General features: G+C 33.0%; 1 protein-coding gene across 2 annotated transcripts; it reads left to right on the top strand.

The window, feature by feature from the left end:
- Nucleotides 1-255: 255 nt before the first annotated feature.
- LOC117340071 (F-box/WD repeat-containing protein 1A-like) lies at nucleotides 256-16101 on the top strand. Of its 2 annotated transcripts, none has more exons than XM_033901846.1 (12): nucleotides 256-433; nucleotides 2850-3078; nucleotides 3586-3772; nucleotides 5724-5817; nucleotides 6397-6534; nucleotides 7041-7159; nucleotides 7627-7732; nucleotides 8096-8239; nucleotides 8594-8712; nucleotides 8823-8933; nucleotides 9881-9959; nucleotides 10578-16101. In XM_033901846.1, exons 1-12 carry the CDS (start codon nucleotides 368-370, stop codon nucleotides 10740-10742), a joined length of 1557 nt encoding a protein of 518 aa, XP_033757737.1. In that variant the 5' UTR covers nucleotides 256-367; the 3' UTR covers nucleotides 10743-16101. The 2 variants fall into 2 exon arrangements, with proteins under 2 accessions (XP_033757737.1, XP_033757738.1); XM_033901847.1 differs by having other exon boundaries at nucleotides 10581-16101.
- The last annotated feature ends 997 nt before the right edge of the window (nucleotides 16102-17098 follow it).

Here is a 17098-nt window from a genome sequence, read left to right on the forward strand (position 1 = left end):
CGCAGCAGAATATTTGTTTACGTTTAACTTTATAAGTTTCGTGTTGCGTCATGTCATAAAACCCCGGGAAATATTCCGGATGTTATGCCCGTCATTCCAGTTTGGTGTTTAGTTTGACCGTTAGCGTCACATACGAAATAAAATAATTTTAATGGAAGCATGTATTCAGAATATAACGTAACCAGCAAGTTTGGTCCATAAATATTGAAGTTTCCCTATGTATATTTTTTATCAGTTTTAGCATTTGTTGGGTGTGTATTGAACACTGAACAAAACCACTTCCGGCTGTGACGTCACGAAGAGAAAAAATCTCTTGGGTGGATGATACACAATTGTTTCATTGTTTTGGTCACAGTCTCCAAAAAACATGTCTTCTCTTGAGATGAAGATGGAGACATGTACTTCCTCGGATGAGAGAGTGGATCAAAGAAGGGTATGTGTGTTATTATATCGTCATATTTTGTTAAAATTGTGTCGGGTTTCAAGGACCGATTTGCGACGCCATCTTACTTGATTGACAACTTCAGGACAGAACAAAACATTGGAATAGCCAGTACATTAAGACAGCTTCTGTTATATAAAGAATATGTTTTCACTCGAAAACATTAGCAGAGTAATATATATTTATTTGGGGTGTACATATATCAATATATTGATCGTTATCTCGCTATAACCTAAAAAGAAAATGATAAATTCCTGTCCCCTTCAATTCCCTTCCTCGAACAAAAAACATGGTATTCGGGTACACTTACTTATATTGCAGTGACATGTATATGTATTTGCCATATCCCCAGTCATATTTCGTGCGCAAAATAAATACAAGCTGCAAACAGACCCGCCCTTTTAGTCCTAGTTTTCATTTTATGCGTATATATGTGTCGCTATTATAGGAAATGAAAGGAAATTAGAATAAAGAACCAGTAATATGAACTCATTGAACTAAATTAGGATGTTATGTTTTGAACTGGTTTGTGTCCATAACATGCATAGATATTGAGATGCTTTTTCATTTGAATAAAAAAAGGTAGTACAGATTATCAATTTAATCTAAACGTGAATATCAATAGAATAGATGAACATTATTTTATGTATGAATTGTTTTACATCTAATGCTGGTAAAACATTATATATTGTGTGATGAGAGGGAGAAGTCTTATTGTATTCATTTATTTATACTGAAATATGAAAATTCATAACAATATGAATACATTTCCTTTGGCAGTATTCATACAGAAAGAGAAAGAGAAAATACGGATGAACTTTCATAGGGCTATATTTTATACAGATTCCTCAATACATGTTTGCATTGATAATAAAACCAAAAATAGGAAATATTCCTTTTCATGTAAAAATGAAAATGTCTTAGTTTTAAACAAACTTGTTTAAATAGTTGATTTGTCTTTAATTGTAAAAAAAATAAAGGTGTAACTGAATGTCACCAATATCTTATATATACTTTGGTGTTTGGACCCACAGGTACAGTACATTGTCACTTTTTCACTTAAAAAATTGGACTTTTAATGTGTGGGCTCCAGTTAGTTTACCGTTAAGGCTGTCATTTGTGTAGAAAGGTTTGTTGTTATTCATAAAAAAATAGTTCTATACGCAGTATTCTGCTAATTGTTTGTTCACAGTCCAAGATTAGATTTGAATAGCCTGACATTAAAGCCTACCACAGGTATCGGATGTTCTGTCTGTGAATTTTAATATGACTTATTTACTACATGGTTGCCATCTTTGTAATACATTAACTATTCTCCGACAAAACGTCTGATTCCTAAAGCAACATGGACAATCTGAATCAGTGGTAGGTGATGAAGTGAGTTTATTACCTGCTGTGTTTTGCTGTCGTTGTAGATCGCGCAAAGGGCGATAACTCATTCATATTCTAATAGTTTAAAGTGTATCGCTATACTAATGTAAGTTAATACATTATGTATCATGGGTATATGTACATGTGTATCAATATATATATCGTAGTATCCATATATTGTCATAAAGTACTAATCTTTTAAATGAATTTTGAAATGATTCCAAGAATATGAGCCGAAATGAACTAATAATGGTAATTCTTAATTTACCAACACATGCAATATACAAATTCAGAGGTTAATCTAGACCGATTTCACTACCAAAATTAGGTAGTATTCCCCACTGATAGTGTTTCCCCTTTGAATAAAAACAAATTCCCCATAAAATAAATCCTATAAAACCGTGGGAAATTCTCGAAAATGGGAAATCCCCGAAATTTTTATGAAATATATAACAGTTATAGCAAAGAATAGTTGTAAAGTGTTACAGAATAATTCAAGACACTTCATCCCTTCATTTCCCCTAAATGTCATAATGGGTAGTATTCCCCAAATCTTAGACTAACAAATTATATACATAAATTGTTAAGCCTTGTTTGTGATTATTTGCTACTTAAAGATCATGAATAACACAGGTAATTTCTTCGCTTAATATCCTATTGGATACCCCGGGATCCTTGCACAGATGTTTCTCTTGGCTTGATATAATTAATATATAAACAGTCTGCAAAATAATTTTATTTTATAAATTAAAAAAAAAAGATTATTTTTTTCAGAAATTAATAACTGTTTATCATGTATAACATTGTTTACACTTGATTAGAAACGCAAATAATGTTAAAGATTTTTTTTTAAATTGCTTGTAATTTTGTCCCTCTTTGGGTTCTTCTAGTTATTGAAAAGATAAAAATAACTATTTGAGATTGGGGTAAGAAATATAAGGTAATCATAGAAAGATTATGCTGAATTTAATATCATTTGACTAATATTTATTTTGATGTGCTGCATTTTTCTCACCTAAATATTGTAAAATTTCAGGTGGAGACTGCTGCAATGATTACATCAATTACACCGCGTACACCGGAACCGTCACCTCAGTATAACCAGGATCGTGATATATGTATAAAATGTTTTGATGGCTGGACTGAAAACGACCAAGTTGTATTTGTTGAACATTTGTTATCTCGGATGTGTCATTATCAACACGGACAGATTAATACATTTTTAAAACCTATGTTGCAAAGAGATTTCATTTCAGCACTGCCAGGTAATCTTTATTTTTAACCGTGCTATTTATATAGATACAAAAGGTGGTGACATCATGCTATGTATTGTTGTGACAGTGTATATTTATTTAATTGTGTTCTATATATAGATTCATATATTTCCAAAATACCCTGTCAGTATTGGATATATTGTATATAGCCCTAGCTAGGAACTATAATGTAGGGCATCCAGTTGACCCTTGGGATTTAGCAATTTCAGAAGTAAACTCACTATTTCTCAGAAATGTGAAGAGTCGAAACAAATATGTCAAATAGACACATGTCCCTTCAATTCCAAGAGTCAGATACGATATATGCCAAAACTCACTCAATGGTCTCTACTGGATGACCTGATAATGGAACAGGTCAGTTTTTGCATTGAATATCAGATTTCAAAGATACAATTTAAAAAATAATTGTTCAAAACATTTAATAATAAAATTGATGTTCTTATATATATATAATATAGAGTAACTGTTTATATTAATTATATTTCTTCAAACTTACAGCCAAGGGTCTAGATCATGTAGCAGAGTCCATCCTTTCCTTCCTGGATGCCAAATCATTATGTTCAGCAGAGTTAGTGTGCAAAGAGTGGTACCGTGTGATCTCGGAAGGAATGCTATGGAAGAAATTGATAGAAAGAATGGTGCGCACAGATCCCTTATGGCAGGGGCTTGCAGAAAGACGGGGATGGTATGTCAAAATATTCACTTACAATTTGTGTGTGTATCTTTGTTCCATATTGTTGTTAGATTTGTTGAAGAAATGCTGTATGAATACTCCAGGAAATTCCTATTTTTGACAAACCTCTCCATAAGGATCTCCCCTTTCATTAAGGTCACACAAGGCGATCTTTAATGCAGGAATCTTCCTCAGCCAAGAATGCATACAAATTATGGATCGTATGCCCATCTCCAAAGACAAAGATTTAGTTAATATGTGTAGTTGTAAATATTTCAAGCTAGTCTGAGTCTATCTGAGTAAGATGAATAGGGAAAATTTTGAAATTATCTAGGAGTTAATGACATAATATATTTAAAGGAGACTTCACTTTACTATTGTTACTATTGAATGTGTAGATAGCTTATATTCACATGTACAATGAAAGTTTTAAATGTCAATATACTACAAGAAATGGTTATTGATACATCTTTCTAGGCCAAAACACTGTCGGATAGGTGTGGTACTTTATTTTGGTGAAACCAAACTAACTGTGTTATTAAATGTTTATACAATTTGTCTGAATAAAATCATATTATTGTTTATAACCTCAGATAACTCAGATCCAGGTTTCTGTCAACAGATAGGACTGAAACTCTCCATATTATAATTACATATGTTTGAATTAAACTTCATGTCTCCAGGATGTCTGGATTCAAATTTCAAATTGGAAATAGTTTTGACAGCTCAGTTCATTTTGGTCACTCATCAAAAACAAAGACATGTGGACATTTCCTACTGGCATATCTACATGTATCATGATGATAATTATAATTAGTTGTAGTCAATTACTTAAAGTGAACAGACACATTTGCCATCAATCTGTAGTCACTGACAAGGATACACAACTTATGGAGATCTTGTGATCACTAAACAAATTAAAACAACTTTGACAGTATCATGAGACAAGACATACAATTGTATACAAATCTATATACAATTTGAAACTAAAGTGGGAGATAGAGTCAACAAACTTTCATTTTCATTAAATTTCTTTAATTAACAATAATATAAGGAAATAGATAAAATCATGCAAGTCTTTCTTTCAAATCTGCAACCTGTGAGTGAAATTTAACAAATTTACAGTTGATGCATATTTAAACTGACATGTAATAGAGATTTCATAATGTTAATATGTCAGTTTCCATGTCAGGTTAATAACACCAAGAGCCAAAAAGAATAAACGATGATTTATAACCATTGCACCTTAATTTTGTTTTTATGTTTTAAAGAATTGTTAAGTGTAAATTTTATCAATTTGATATAACACTTGCAAAAAGTTATGTAAATTTACAAATATTAGTTATGGTGAACCTATATACCTTTTCATGTCCGATCGAGGAATCAAAACCCAGACACCTATATATAGCTAGCTATATGTGCAAACTCAGTGTAATATATATATACCACTGTGCCACCAACATGACCACCCAAAGAAATTGTTGATCCTAGATTGACCACCGGTCCTACATTTAGGATTAATATTTGATTTTAAAAGCTGTCAGTGCTAAATATATCAGAATTACGTACAATAAATATATTGCAGTTATATATATATCATAACTTAAATCATATCTAATTGACAATATCATGGAAATTTAATAAAATGCCAAACGACAAATCTTCAATCGTTGAGTGACAGTGGATGTTACCATATAGTAACAGAAAACACCCAGTCATTTTGTTCATGGCGTTTATTTGATTTAATATGTATTATTTTGAGACATAAAAAACTCACTGATGACCAATTATATAGTATTATTTTCATGTAAAATTTTGGGGAAATGTGATACTTCTTGATGAGTTGATCTGTCCCTCATCTTGGAGCTGTTAGTAAAGTTGCTTCTAGTGATTATGTAAATTCATTATCAAGGTTACAAAATATATGAAGAATTTTAAAGTAATTGCCATTTTTCTTCCCAAGGATTCACTTCTTGTTCAAACCTAAGCCTGGAGAGTCCCAAAAAGACCACAAATTCTACAGAAACTTATACCCAAACATCATTCAAGACATTGACGTAAGTGTTGCAATATTTAAAAAATAACTAAAACATTTAGATAATATTAGTTTTATATTCCAAAATTGTCTGTGTGGGAGGGGTGGGAGGCACTTGTAAAATTTCATGGTGGTAGGGATAAAGCCCCTTTTTTACATTTGATTATACTTATTATATTCTAATATTTGATGTGTGTTGGGTTCTTTGAAAATATGCCTCCCACCCCTCCCTCATGGATAATTTTGGAACAGCCTTTACTTTCTCTGGTTGATTACCTAAACAAAAGCTGGAATCCTGACATAATAGATCTTTCACTGTAAGTGTTTAATGTTCGAATTTTCACATGTCCAGTCTATATTGACAAATGCATATGAAAAGTATGTGACTATGTCCTATCATCCATAAGTATTTTATGATGGAGGTATTTCTAGATTTTGAGTGATACTGACTGGACAAATATTGTTATAGGTCAACAAACCCAGTAGAACCAGAAATCGTTTTCACAACATATTTGCTTTTAACATGCTTTTGTGTCTATTTTATTTAGATTGTTGAATTCAAAACATGTTTTATAGTATGTCATCCTTTGTTTCTGTACAGAAAATTGAGAACAACTGGCGGACAGGCCGACACACCTTACAGAGGATACACTGTCGTAGTGAGACGAGCAAGGGCGTGTACTGTTTACAGTATGATGAGACTCGGATCATCAGCGGCCTTAGGGACAACACAATTAAGGTTTGTTCATTAGACATTGTGGATCTGACAAGGATAGTCAAACTACATAGAATTCTCATGCTCCAGGGCCTTGATAATGTTTTACAGGACAAGATAATGTTTTACAGGGAAATGTGTTACCCTGTTTTTAACAGAATCTTAGTTTTTGTGCAAGAACATGTACAAGTTCCTTGGGTTCGTAAAACTTTCACAAGCAGAGCTTCCTTTATACTGAGAATTACCTGTTTTGAAGAATGTAAAGGTATTAAAACAGATCACAGAAAGGTACATACAAAAAAAAGATGGGATTGCTTAGCTTTCAAGAATATTGTAGATGTTTGTGGTATCAAGAAATTTTCAAAAGCTTATGTTTAAATATATAAGTTGAAACATAATCTCAAGTTGAAACAATTAGCTCAAGGATTTGTTGAACTATGATCATGATAACACATTTATATTAAATTCTAGCAGATTTACTTAGGAGTCATAATTTTGTATGAAAATCAAGTGTTTTTCTGTTTTAACAGATCTGGAACAGAACATCACTGGAATGCATCCAAGTTTTGACTGGCCACACAGGCTCTGTACTTTGTCTACAGTACGATGACAACATCATAATCTCGGGGTCCAGTGACTCCACTGTCAGGTAGGTACAACATAACATCTCAGACTACAGCGAGTAGTTTTTATCCAGTGGATTCGGTTATATAACAAGATTTTAAATCAAGATCTCATTACGTATTTGAAACATGATTATAATAATTATGATGCATTTATATAACACTACATATTCATGAAAAACTTTTAACTTTTTGTGAAAAAATAATGCAAACTACTCCACCTCTTAAAGATTCTCAGAAAACTGAAAACTTCCAGATGTCAGTAGATGATATAATGCAATGATAATGCATTGTCAGTATACCTTGAGGGATTTTGATATAAAAATTCACACAATGATCAAGGATCATAATATCTTGGGATAAGTTTGAATTTCAGGGTTTTCAGGTCAAGGTCACTACCGATACTATTGCTTTAGCAATACCCAGTAGACTTGTTTCGCTGAAATCAATTTTTAAATTAGCTCATAAAATGAATGAAACTGTTTGATTACAGGGTGTGGGATGTGCGTACAGGGGAAATGTTGAACACTTTGATTCACCACTGCGAAGCTGTTCTTCATCTTCGCTTCTGTGATGGAATTATGGTCACCTGTTCAAAGGTAGGACTGGTTATCTTCAATAGATTTATAGATATTAAAATCTTGAGGAAGATAAAATTTGATTAAAAAGCAAATCTACATTCCAGGTTGTTATCTTAATTAGTATACATTGATAAAATGGGAATGAATAGCAAATTTTATATATGTAAATTAAGGCATTGATACAGTGAATACTGTATAATCAGTATAAAACTGCATCATAGAGTTATACTAACACCAAAACTTTTGTCTTGTCATAATTGATGTCAATGAATAACATTACATTTCCAAACTTAAGGAAATCTCATTTCATCCAAATTACTGTTGCCTAAATATCTGTATGTGAACAGGTTGTTTTAAGATAATAGTACTATTTGTTTATAGGATCGATCAATTGCTGTATGGGACATGCAGTCACCCACAGAAATTAACCTGCGAAGGGTTCTGGTCGGCCATCGTGCTGCTGTAAATGTTGTTGACTTTGACGAAAAATACATTGTATCTGCTTCTGGAGACCGAACCATAAAGGTGAAAAATATACACAAGTAACTCATTTTCTTGTAGAGATTCAGAAAGATTTTTTTAACAGATAAAGGTTTTACATGGGGGTACAGATGGGCACTTGTAAATAGTGGGTGATGGGGTATCAACAGTTCGTCCTATATCCAGGAGAAACATTGGGTTGATAGGGGTCTGGAAAAATGCAGATAAGAAGAGAGGTTTTAATTTTTGTCAACAATTTTGAAGTACAGGTAGTTAAAAAAATCATATTTGAAATGGCTATAGACAGGGCTACTGAGACATATCAACATTGTAGGTGTTGGGGTTATTGTTCCAATCTACTGCTTCTAGAAATAAAAATGAAGATAATTTTCATCCAAGGTTTGGAGCACACTGTCCTGTGAATTTGTTCGCACACTCAATGGTCACAAAAGAGGAATTGCCTGCCTCCAGTACAGAGACAGACTGGTAGTGAGTGGCAGCTCTGATAACACCATCAGGTAAGTGGTCAATAGTTATCTAGGGTTTTACTCAAAAAACTAATATTCATTGTAGGTTTGTAGATGATGTCTTCATTTATAATTGGTTTGATAAATAACTTTTTTCGCAGACTGTGGGACATTGAATGTGGTGCCTGTCTTCGAGTCTTGGAGGGACATGAGGAGTTGGTGCGATGTATTCGCTTCGACAACAAGCACATTGTCAGCGGTGCCTATGATGGGTAAGCTTGGAAATTCTTACTACTCTACATGAACAAGCAAATGGGTTTATTACTGTGACATCAAATTATATGTTATAATATTTAAAAAAAAAACGTTGTGAATCTTCATGTATTGTTTAATTTCTTTCATTTACCAATTTTCATATATAGGCATAATTTTGGAATGTATTAATATTGATTTATGTTAAATTTGATGTGTATTTTTAATTTCTCATATTATGTTCTCCAATTAATGCAAGCATTAAAAAGCCATCACATTTAAAGCAGAAACAGGGACCACCCATAGAAGGGATTGAATTCAAATAGTACTACATAATAGGATGTTTTTTCTCAAGAACCCACCATACATAGAAATTCTTTATTTGGTGTCCTTCGGTAGGATATATATAGTACTCGAATAGCCGTTAGGGCTTTTCAAGTAAAACATCTACCTCACCCCAGGACTCCAGATTTTGTTAAGGGGTACCATCTATAGAATTTATTTAATAAATTATATAGAAATAATAGGAAGGCAATCCAACCATGGATAGAAGTGTTTTATTGTGGAGACCAGAGGCCAACTCGATTTGCACTCTTCTCGGAAGAGAAGCCTTCTCAGAAGATCGCATTTCGTTATATGTAAATCGAGTAAACCGGAAAAACAAATAAATTTTAAAGTTTTCTCAAACTGTAACATAAACCTGTGCATGTATGTGTCATAAGTACTTCTCTAGTGAAAGTCATCACTTCGCATGTCGCACACTTAAACATGGTCGCCGCCATCTTGGAAGATTAATCTTCCATCTTTGAGACGGAAGAGGTAGAAGATCTTCCAGAAGCAGAATAACTACAAATCGAGTGACCGGAAGTTATATTCTAGAAGGAAAAGATTTCAAATCGAGTTGGCCTCTGGGATTAGGTAGATATTTTAATGGAATAGCCCTTATGATTTTGTTTTACTTTTACAGAAAAATCAAAGTGTGGGACCTAGCTGCAGCACTGGACCCTCGGGCTCCTGCAGGAACTCTCTGTCTCCGAACATTAGTGGTGAGTCCCTTATGTGTTTCTATAGTATCGGGTATTAACAGGACCCATGGGTGAGTTATGTTCTAGACAAATATCAATTTTGTATATCATAATGGAATCATTTGATTAACACAACATTAATATTTTAATTAAGTTAATGTTGAGAGTTCATCAATGGAATTTTGTCTAGATATGTACTAGGGCCATTCAAGTAGGAAATATATGGAATTTTTCATTAGTTAGAGGGTAGGACAAAGAAAATTTCACTATAGCAGCAGATTCTTGACCAACCAGAGGCTTTGCTATTAACAATGGTAGTTGGAGCATTAATAAAATGGACATGCTGCACTTAAAAATCTACAAGTATTAAGATGTTTTACAATATGTAGTTATTATACCACTTAAATTCATATGGTTTAAATTGTGTTAAATGTGAGGTCTGTTTGGTGCATATATTAAGCTCAGGTTTAGAATTGGACACATGCTGTTATGTCAGTAATCTAGCTGACACTGTATCACTTAGTTTTTACATGTTTTTACATATCATGTATCATACCATCAAGGGTCTTCCGTTAAAATATATAAGAATCCAACTTCGTTGACAATTTCAAATATCTTGCTGTTTCTTCGTGTTTTCTGCAGGAACATTCTGGTCGCGTATTCCGTCTACAATTTGATGAATTTCAAATTGTAAGTAGTTCACATGACGACACCATCCTTATTTGGGACTTCTTAAATGTGCCCGTGCCAGAAGGAGCAAGCTCATCCCACTCCCCTGCACGATCATACAACTTCAACAAGTGATTTGAAACCAGCCACGTGAGGAGTTTACATGCAACTGTGAGCACATCCTAGATCTGCTTCGAAAAGAAAAACTAATTCCACGGGAATAGAAATTTTGTCCAAAATCATCACCTTTAGTGATGTGTTTGTGACCCTAAAGTGACCTAGGGTCACATTTCAGTGCTATAATGATTTTGTTTAGGTACAGTGACCTAATTCATTTTCATTTGAAATGTATTCCCATAAATATTGTTTGTTTGCTGGCTAACATTGCCTTATTGGAATGGCTAGGTAATTTGCATTGCAGCATGACTTTATTTCCCAGCCAAGATCTCTGTTGAATGGTGTGAAGTATGGCTAGGACTACACGGTACCAAGCCAAGTCTATTGATAATTATAGGACACAGAATCTGCAGACAACATAAAGATTGTCCGAAGGGAAGAGTGCTTAAGTATCATTCAAATCATACACTGCAGGTCAAAGGGCAAGTCAATCTAGAATGGTTGCCCATGATTGTCCTATTCAGCTATATATACACAAAACGATCATTTCAGTTGCATGCAGGTATTTGTTGATTTTTTTTAGAGAGAAAGAGTATATTTTCAACATGCATCATGTCAGCTAATCGGCTTGGCTTATCAAGCTGTTGGTTGATGCATGGCATTTAAGTGGGAAATAGTATGCTAAGTCTACTTTGAATTTAATAGTGAAGTGACAGAATGTGTGTGTATTTGTAGAGATGTGTCTTGGTGTGCTTGTACATTGTTTGGTTCTCATCGACTGTAGTTGTAGTATTATGGTGATTTACAGTTTTCTTGTGTAATACATGCTACCAGCCAGAATATTGCAATGCTCAATTTGAAGAGATTATTGTAAATTGCTTTTGTTAGAGGGACAAAAAAAAAAACAATCCTAAGCCACCCAATAAACTTGGTTTTGTGACACAACTGTTCTGAAAATCTGGATCCTTATTTTTGATCTTTTTTTATAACAACAAAAATTTCTCATCAAAACCATTGTTCCTGGGATGTTTCAGATGAAACGGCTATATTCTCTGCTAACTAGTTATCAGATGTTACAGTTTTAGTATACTCCATTTATTCAAAATGATGTGATATTTTTTTCTCTATTTCTATTGAAATTAACTTTATTCTAATTTTGATTATTGATTAATTTGTACATTTGAAAAAAATATCTGTTCTTTTAATTGTGAATTTCCAAAAATATCCATGATATGTGCAATGGGGGTATCATATATTGTTTTTAGAAGAGTAAAAAATCCAGCAAGTTCGTATAATAGTTTTGATTATAGAGCAATTTATATTAGTTGAGTGCAAATTTTATTTTATTTCATTTTTTTTTTTTTGCAAAATTCCATAAAAATCTATATTCATAAAATGGTGTAACATATATACTATTTTAATAAAGCTTCATGTAGCCATGACATCAACGTCTTATTGAAAATGCAAACATTGAATCTCTTAAAATGATGATGGATCATCAAAGAAAGGAGGTTTCTCGTCACATAGTTCATATCCGCACTTTCTCGAACATGCTCCATTTTTGTTGTTAAATATTAAAAGCCTCATGCTGGACTTTTGTTAAATGTAATCAACTGTTGCTAGAGCGATTTTTCTTGTGTATCATATGTGGTCGTCTTGGAGCTGTCAGATTTAATATTGTCCTGTGTAGAGAATATAGACATCAGGTATTATAACATGTTCACATATGTGTAAGAGAAAATTTAAGCTGATCTGGGAATCTTCATACTTTTCCATTTATATTCCATTATGTGGCTTTCTGTCCGAGTGTTAAGGCAAATTGAGAGAAAAACGATTTTTTAACAACATGGAAAAGATCGACTATGCAAAGATCACCATAACAACTTGAAAAGTGGACACAACATGTATGTTTTTGAGGTTGGATTTTCAAATATTAGATATAATATGTATGCTGTTTAAAATTTTATTTCAGACTGTTAATAAGAACAGAAAACAGGGCATTTTTCAGTTGAGTAAAATCTGAATGACTGATGCCAGTGGCTGTGTTTCCCTTCAAAATTTATATTTATTCTAAATTTAAATTAACATAAGATTATTGCATAATTGGACATAGTTTGTGATTTGAGAGACTTGAGTGGTGTGAAAGTACTTTGATTTTGACTATTTCACTGAGAACCGTTAGGTTTGACCTGTCTGTCAACTTGTTCCCACCTACTCGAACCACCATTGAACCTGTACTTATGGGAGTTATCTTACAAGTGCAGTCGACTTTACACAAACTCTGGAACTGTCGAGCATGCATATATTGTGTTTTGTATGCTGCTGTTTCATAGTCTATATTTTAATGATTGAACCTGTTCATCTGTATTATTTGAGATATAATATAGATATTGTAGGTGTTTCTTTGCTATCAAAACTAATTGTAACATAATATTTTTGAGATAATTAACGTAAACATGCATCTTTGGTATATTTCAAACATATGAATGTGTTGACCAAGAAAGATTATTATATAAAGATTAGACGAACATAAAAATATGATATACATGTAAGGTAACTTATTTATTGTGCCGAAGTCCAAGGAAAGGTAATCAATTATTACTAACATCTCCATCTGGCAGGGAATATGTCGTCAGTATTAAAATATGTATAACCACTACCAAGCATAACGTGATATTTGGAATTGGACTTAAGGCAGGTTAAGTGTAACATTTGGAGAGAGTAGAAATGTGATTATTGAAGGTTCCCTGCTGCCCATTGACCCCTGTAACCTTGGAACATGTATAGGTCAAGGTCATCAGTAGTTTCTGGAGAGGTGTGTTGGGCTGATATACTCCCGGTACCAGAGAATTCAGATGTGTAGATGCTATATCTATCCCCTATTGAACAAGTCTTTTATCTGCCAGTAATGTTTCTGTTGATTCCTACTAAAGCCATCAGTGGTTCAAACATCTTGAATGTAAAGCTGACCTTGTAATATCTTCCTATTTAAATGATTATTTCATCTTGGTAAGCCTATAATTCACTGTCAGATGATGTAGAAAGTAACTTTAAAAGTGTCTGTTAATTAGCTGACCTGCTGGCCTAATCCCACACAGATCCAGTCAAAACCCTGATAACAGTATGTGTATATATATAAGACAATATTTAGTGCTACCAGTAATTACAATAAAGTGCTGAAGCTGAAAAAACCCAAGAACGGCATTAGTAGTATCTGCTTCATTTAAAATATAATCAGTTGTCTGAAAATCCAGGAACTTTAGTTTCGGTGACAGAATTTTGAATATTCAATAGCACTGTATAGCCATCACCATGCAGCACTATATTGAGTTCACTTTCAAATTCTAAGTATTGGAATGTGTACACCTTAGAACAACAATGTCATCATGTTCCTCAATTCTCTACTATCCTCATCATATAAATCATAACTTGTTTATGATAAACATTATATTGTGATAATAAAATGATATAATTTGTATATAGGTTGAGTTTAGATGTTGTAAGGGAACTCGACTGAGTAATCACTTTACACCAAGGTATGGTTGAACTGCTAGTGCGAGGAATACTTCTGTATGCTGGTCACCATGGAGCTCATTCCTTGTGGTAATTGCAGTGCATGCGTGTGATTTGTCCAGGCTTTTAGTACAGTAGAGCATACAATGCTTCTGCTATGTGTAGAGGGACAGGTTTTGTAGGTTGTAGACGCCACATATAAACTATGTATCATTACAGAGTGGAGTACATATTGTGTTTTATTGTACAGATCAGTCCTGAAAGCTTTAAACAGGATCACTTGTGTAATAGGGAAATGATGTACAATTTGTATGTTTAGTTTTCATTGGATTGGAGTGAATGCAATTTTTTTTTTCATCGATGGGGTAAAAGTGCACATTGCGTATTGGATATGGAATGGAAGAATGATGGTACTATTGTAAATGTGTAAATTTCTAATTGTTTTTTTGGGATCAATATTTTCTTTGATAACTTTCGTCGTTATATGATGTATTGTGCTGGATACAAGAAATTTGATTTACCACGGATGAAATTCGAACCCAGCAAAAATATTCATTGTCAGGATGTCATACACATTGCACATCATTTAGGTTTTATTCACATAATTAAATAACGAAAAACTGAAATACCCAAAGCATATTTTATTGTTTCTTAACATTTTTAAATTGGCTTGAAATTGTATTCCAATTGGAAGGAAGTGTATGTACAGGAATGACTCAAGATTTTGTCAGTCATCTCATTATAAATGTTATAGGGGAGACTGATCAATAGTGAGAATTTAAAATTCTTGATGTATACGTGATGAATGAAAAGCATTTGAAACGAATGTTTTGATTTCAATGTTGGCCTAATCTTTCTCTTGCTATGTAAGATTTGTATTGATTAGTATATAACGTGATGATTTGTCGTAATATTTCTGTGTTTTTAAGATTTTTTTTTTTTTTTTTGTACATTACCCCTCCCTTTCTTTTCTGAAGGGCATAACATTGTGTTCATCAGAACATGTACAGTTTGTAGTAGTGTGTGAATGACTGATTTTGTGAATATCTTTGTAATCACGGCCCAAGTTAGTTAAATAAACAACAAATATCATTTGAATTTCACACAAATTTACACATAAAAAGTATGTTAAAGCTCACTTTTGTAGTTAGTATACCAAGAAAGTTCAATTTTTAAACTATGTACTATACAAATCTTTTAAGACATAAATTTGATGGAAATCTTCAAGAGTAAGATAGCTCTGGATGGCTTGTAGTTAAAATTCTGAAAGTCTAAAAGTCTGTTGGAGTTGGATTTGAATGAACTGTACCTGTGGAAATTAATAAGTATTTGTCATAATCAACACCAAAATTGAAACCCAAATATCAATCATAATATCTAGTCCTGTATGTGGCTCATTTTGTCTCAAGTTCTTCCCTGGAAACTAGTTTTGTGCATCCTTGAGAAAATGAATGGAAATAAAATATTTTGCATGAACTTAAAATCATTAGATTTACGGTAAATTGCTGAGGTCATTAAACATTTGTGCTTCAAAGGTTATCGTGTAAAACACAGAGTTATCTCTCTTGTATAACATTAAAAAAGACTATAAAAATGATCAAAATAGAGGTTTATGAATTGTACATACAAGTGAGTCAGATGTTTCGTACAGCAATATCGGCCCTTTTTTTGTGAGGAGTAAGTGTGTTATGTCTTGTGTCTGAGTTTGAGTGTTATTCTGTCAGTTATTTATTATTTATTTCCAATTACAGTTTGACATAACTATTCATTATAATTGTATAGTGCTTTTATTCAATGTAAATGTAATTTACTATACACAATTTCCTTCAAGTATTGGAAACAATAAAACTACTTGTTACAGTGATGGTGTAGTTGTGTTTTGAATGTCTCTGGTAAAATGTTTATGTTAGTAAAATTTTAAGAATTAAATGTTTATAGGCCAGACCAGGGAATATAAAACCGATCAACGTAAATTTGTGTTTTCTTTGTTACCAAAATGAACACATTTGGTATGATTTATATGACATATATCTAAGGGCTGAGCTAGCTGTGGGTATATTTTAACCTCGGATGAAGGTTTTGGAGGTGTGGGTTTCTATATATACCAACATCAGTTTTTAGCTCATCTCTTCGAAGAAGAGTGAGAGCTTATGTCGTCACTCCGGCGTCGGCGTTGGTTTTCCAAATGTTAAATTTTTGGTGCAAGTGTTGAAAGGCATAGTAATTTATGGTAATATGGTCCCTGTGGGGGTCAAACTATCCACTGCCGGAGTTAAACTAAAAGATTTTTTTGGGAAAAAACCAGAATTTTCAAATTTTTGGACTTAGAATATTTCTGCGTTAAGTTTTTGGTGCAAGTGTTAAGAGGTTTTAATACATCACTTTATAATTGTACTAGGGTGCTGATATTTGGCAATAGAGTCCCTATGTAGTAAGACAATCCCTTCCTGGAGTAAAACTTTAAAAAAAATTGGATTTTTTCTTTTTAAATCTGTGTTTTTTTTGTTTTTGTTTTTACATCTTTGGACTTTGTGTTAAGTTGATATTGTGAGTGTTGAAAGGCATAGTAATACATGGTATTAGGTTTCCTGTGGGGGGTAAACTATCCCTTGCCGGAGTTAAACTGAAATATTTTTTTGGGGAAAAAACACATTTTTTAAAAAATTTTGTGCAAATGTTGAAAGCTATTTAACACATCACTTTATGATTGTACTAGGGTGCTGATATTTGGTAAAAGAGTCCCTATGGAGTTACACTATCCCTTCTTGGGGTGAAACTGAAAATATAACAATGTGAAAATGCTCACAATAGACAATTTATACCGGTCCACATTTTTCAAGGGAGACAACTCTCAGTAGGAT

Source organism: Pecten maximus, chromosome 12, assembly GCF_902652985.1.
Source record: "Pecten maximus chromosome 12, xPecMax1.1, whole genome shotgun sequence".
Classification (NCBI taxonomy): Eukaryota; Metazoa; Mollusca; class Bivalvia; order Pectinida; family Pectinidae; genus Pecten; species Pecten maximus.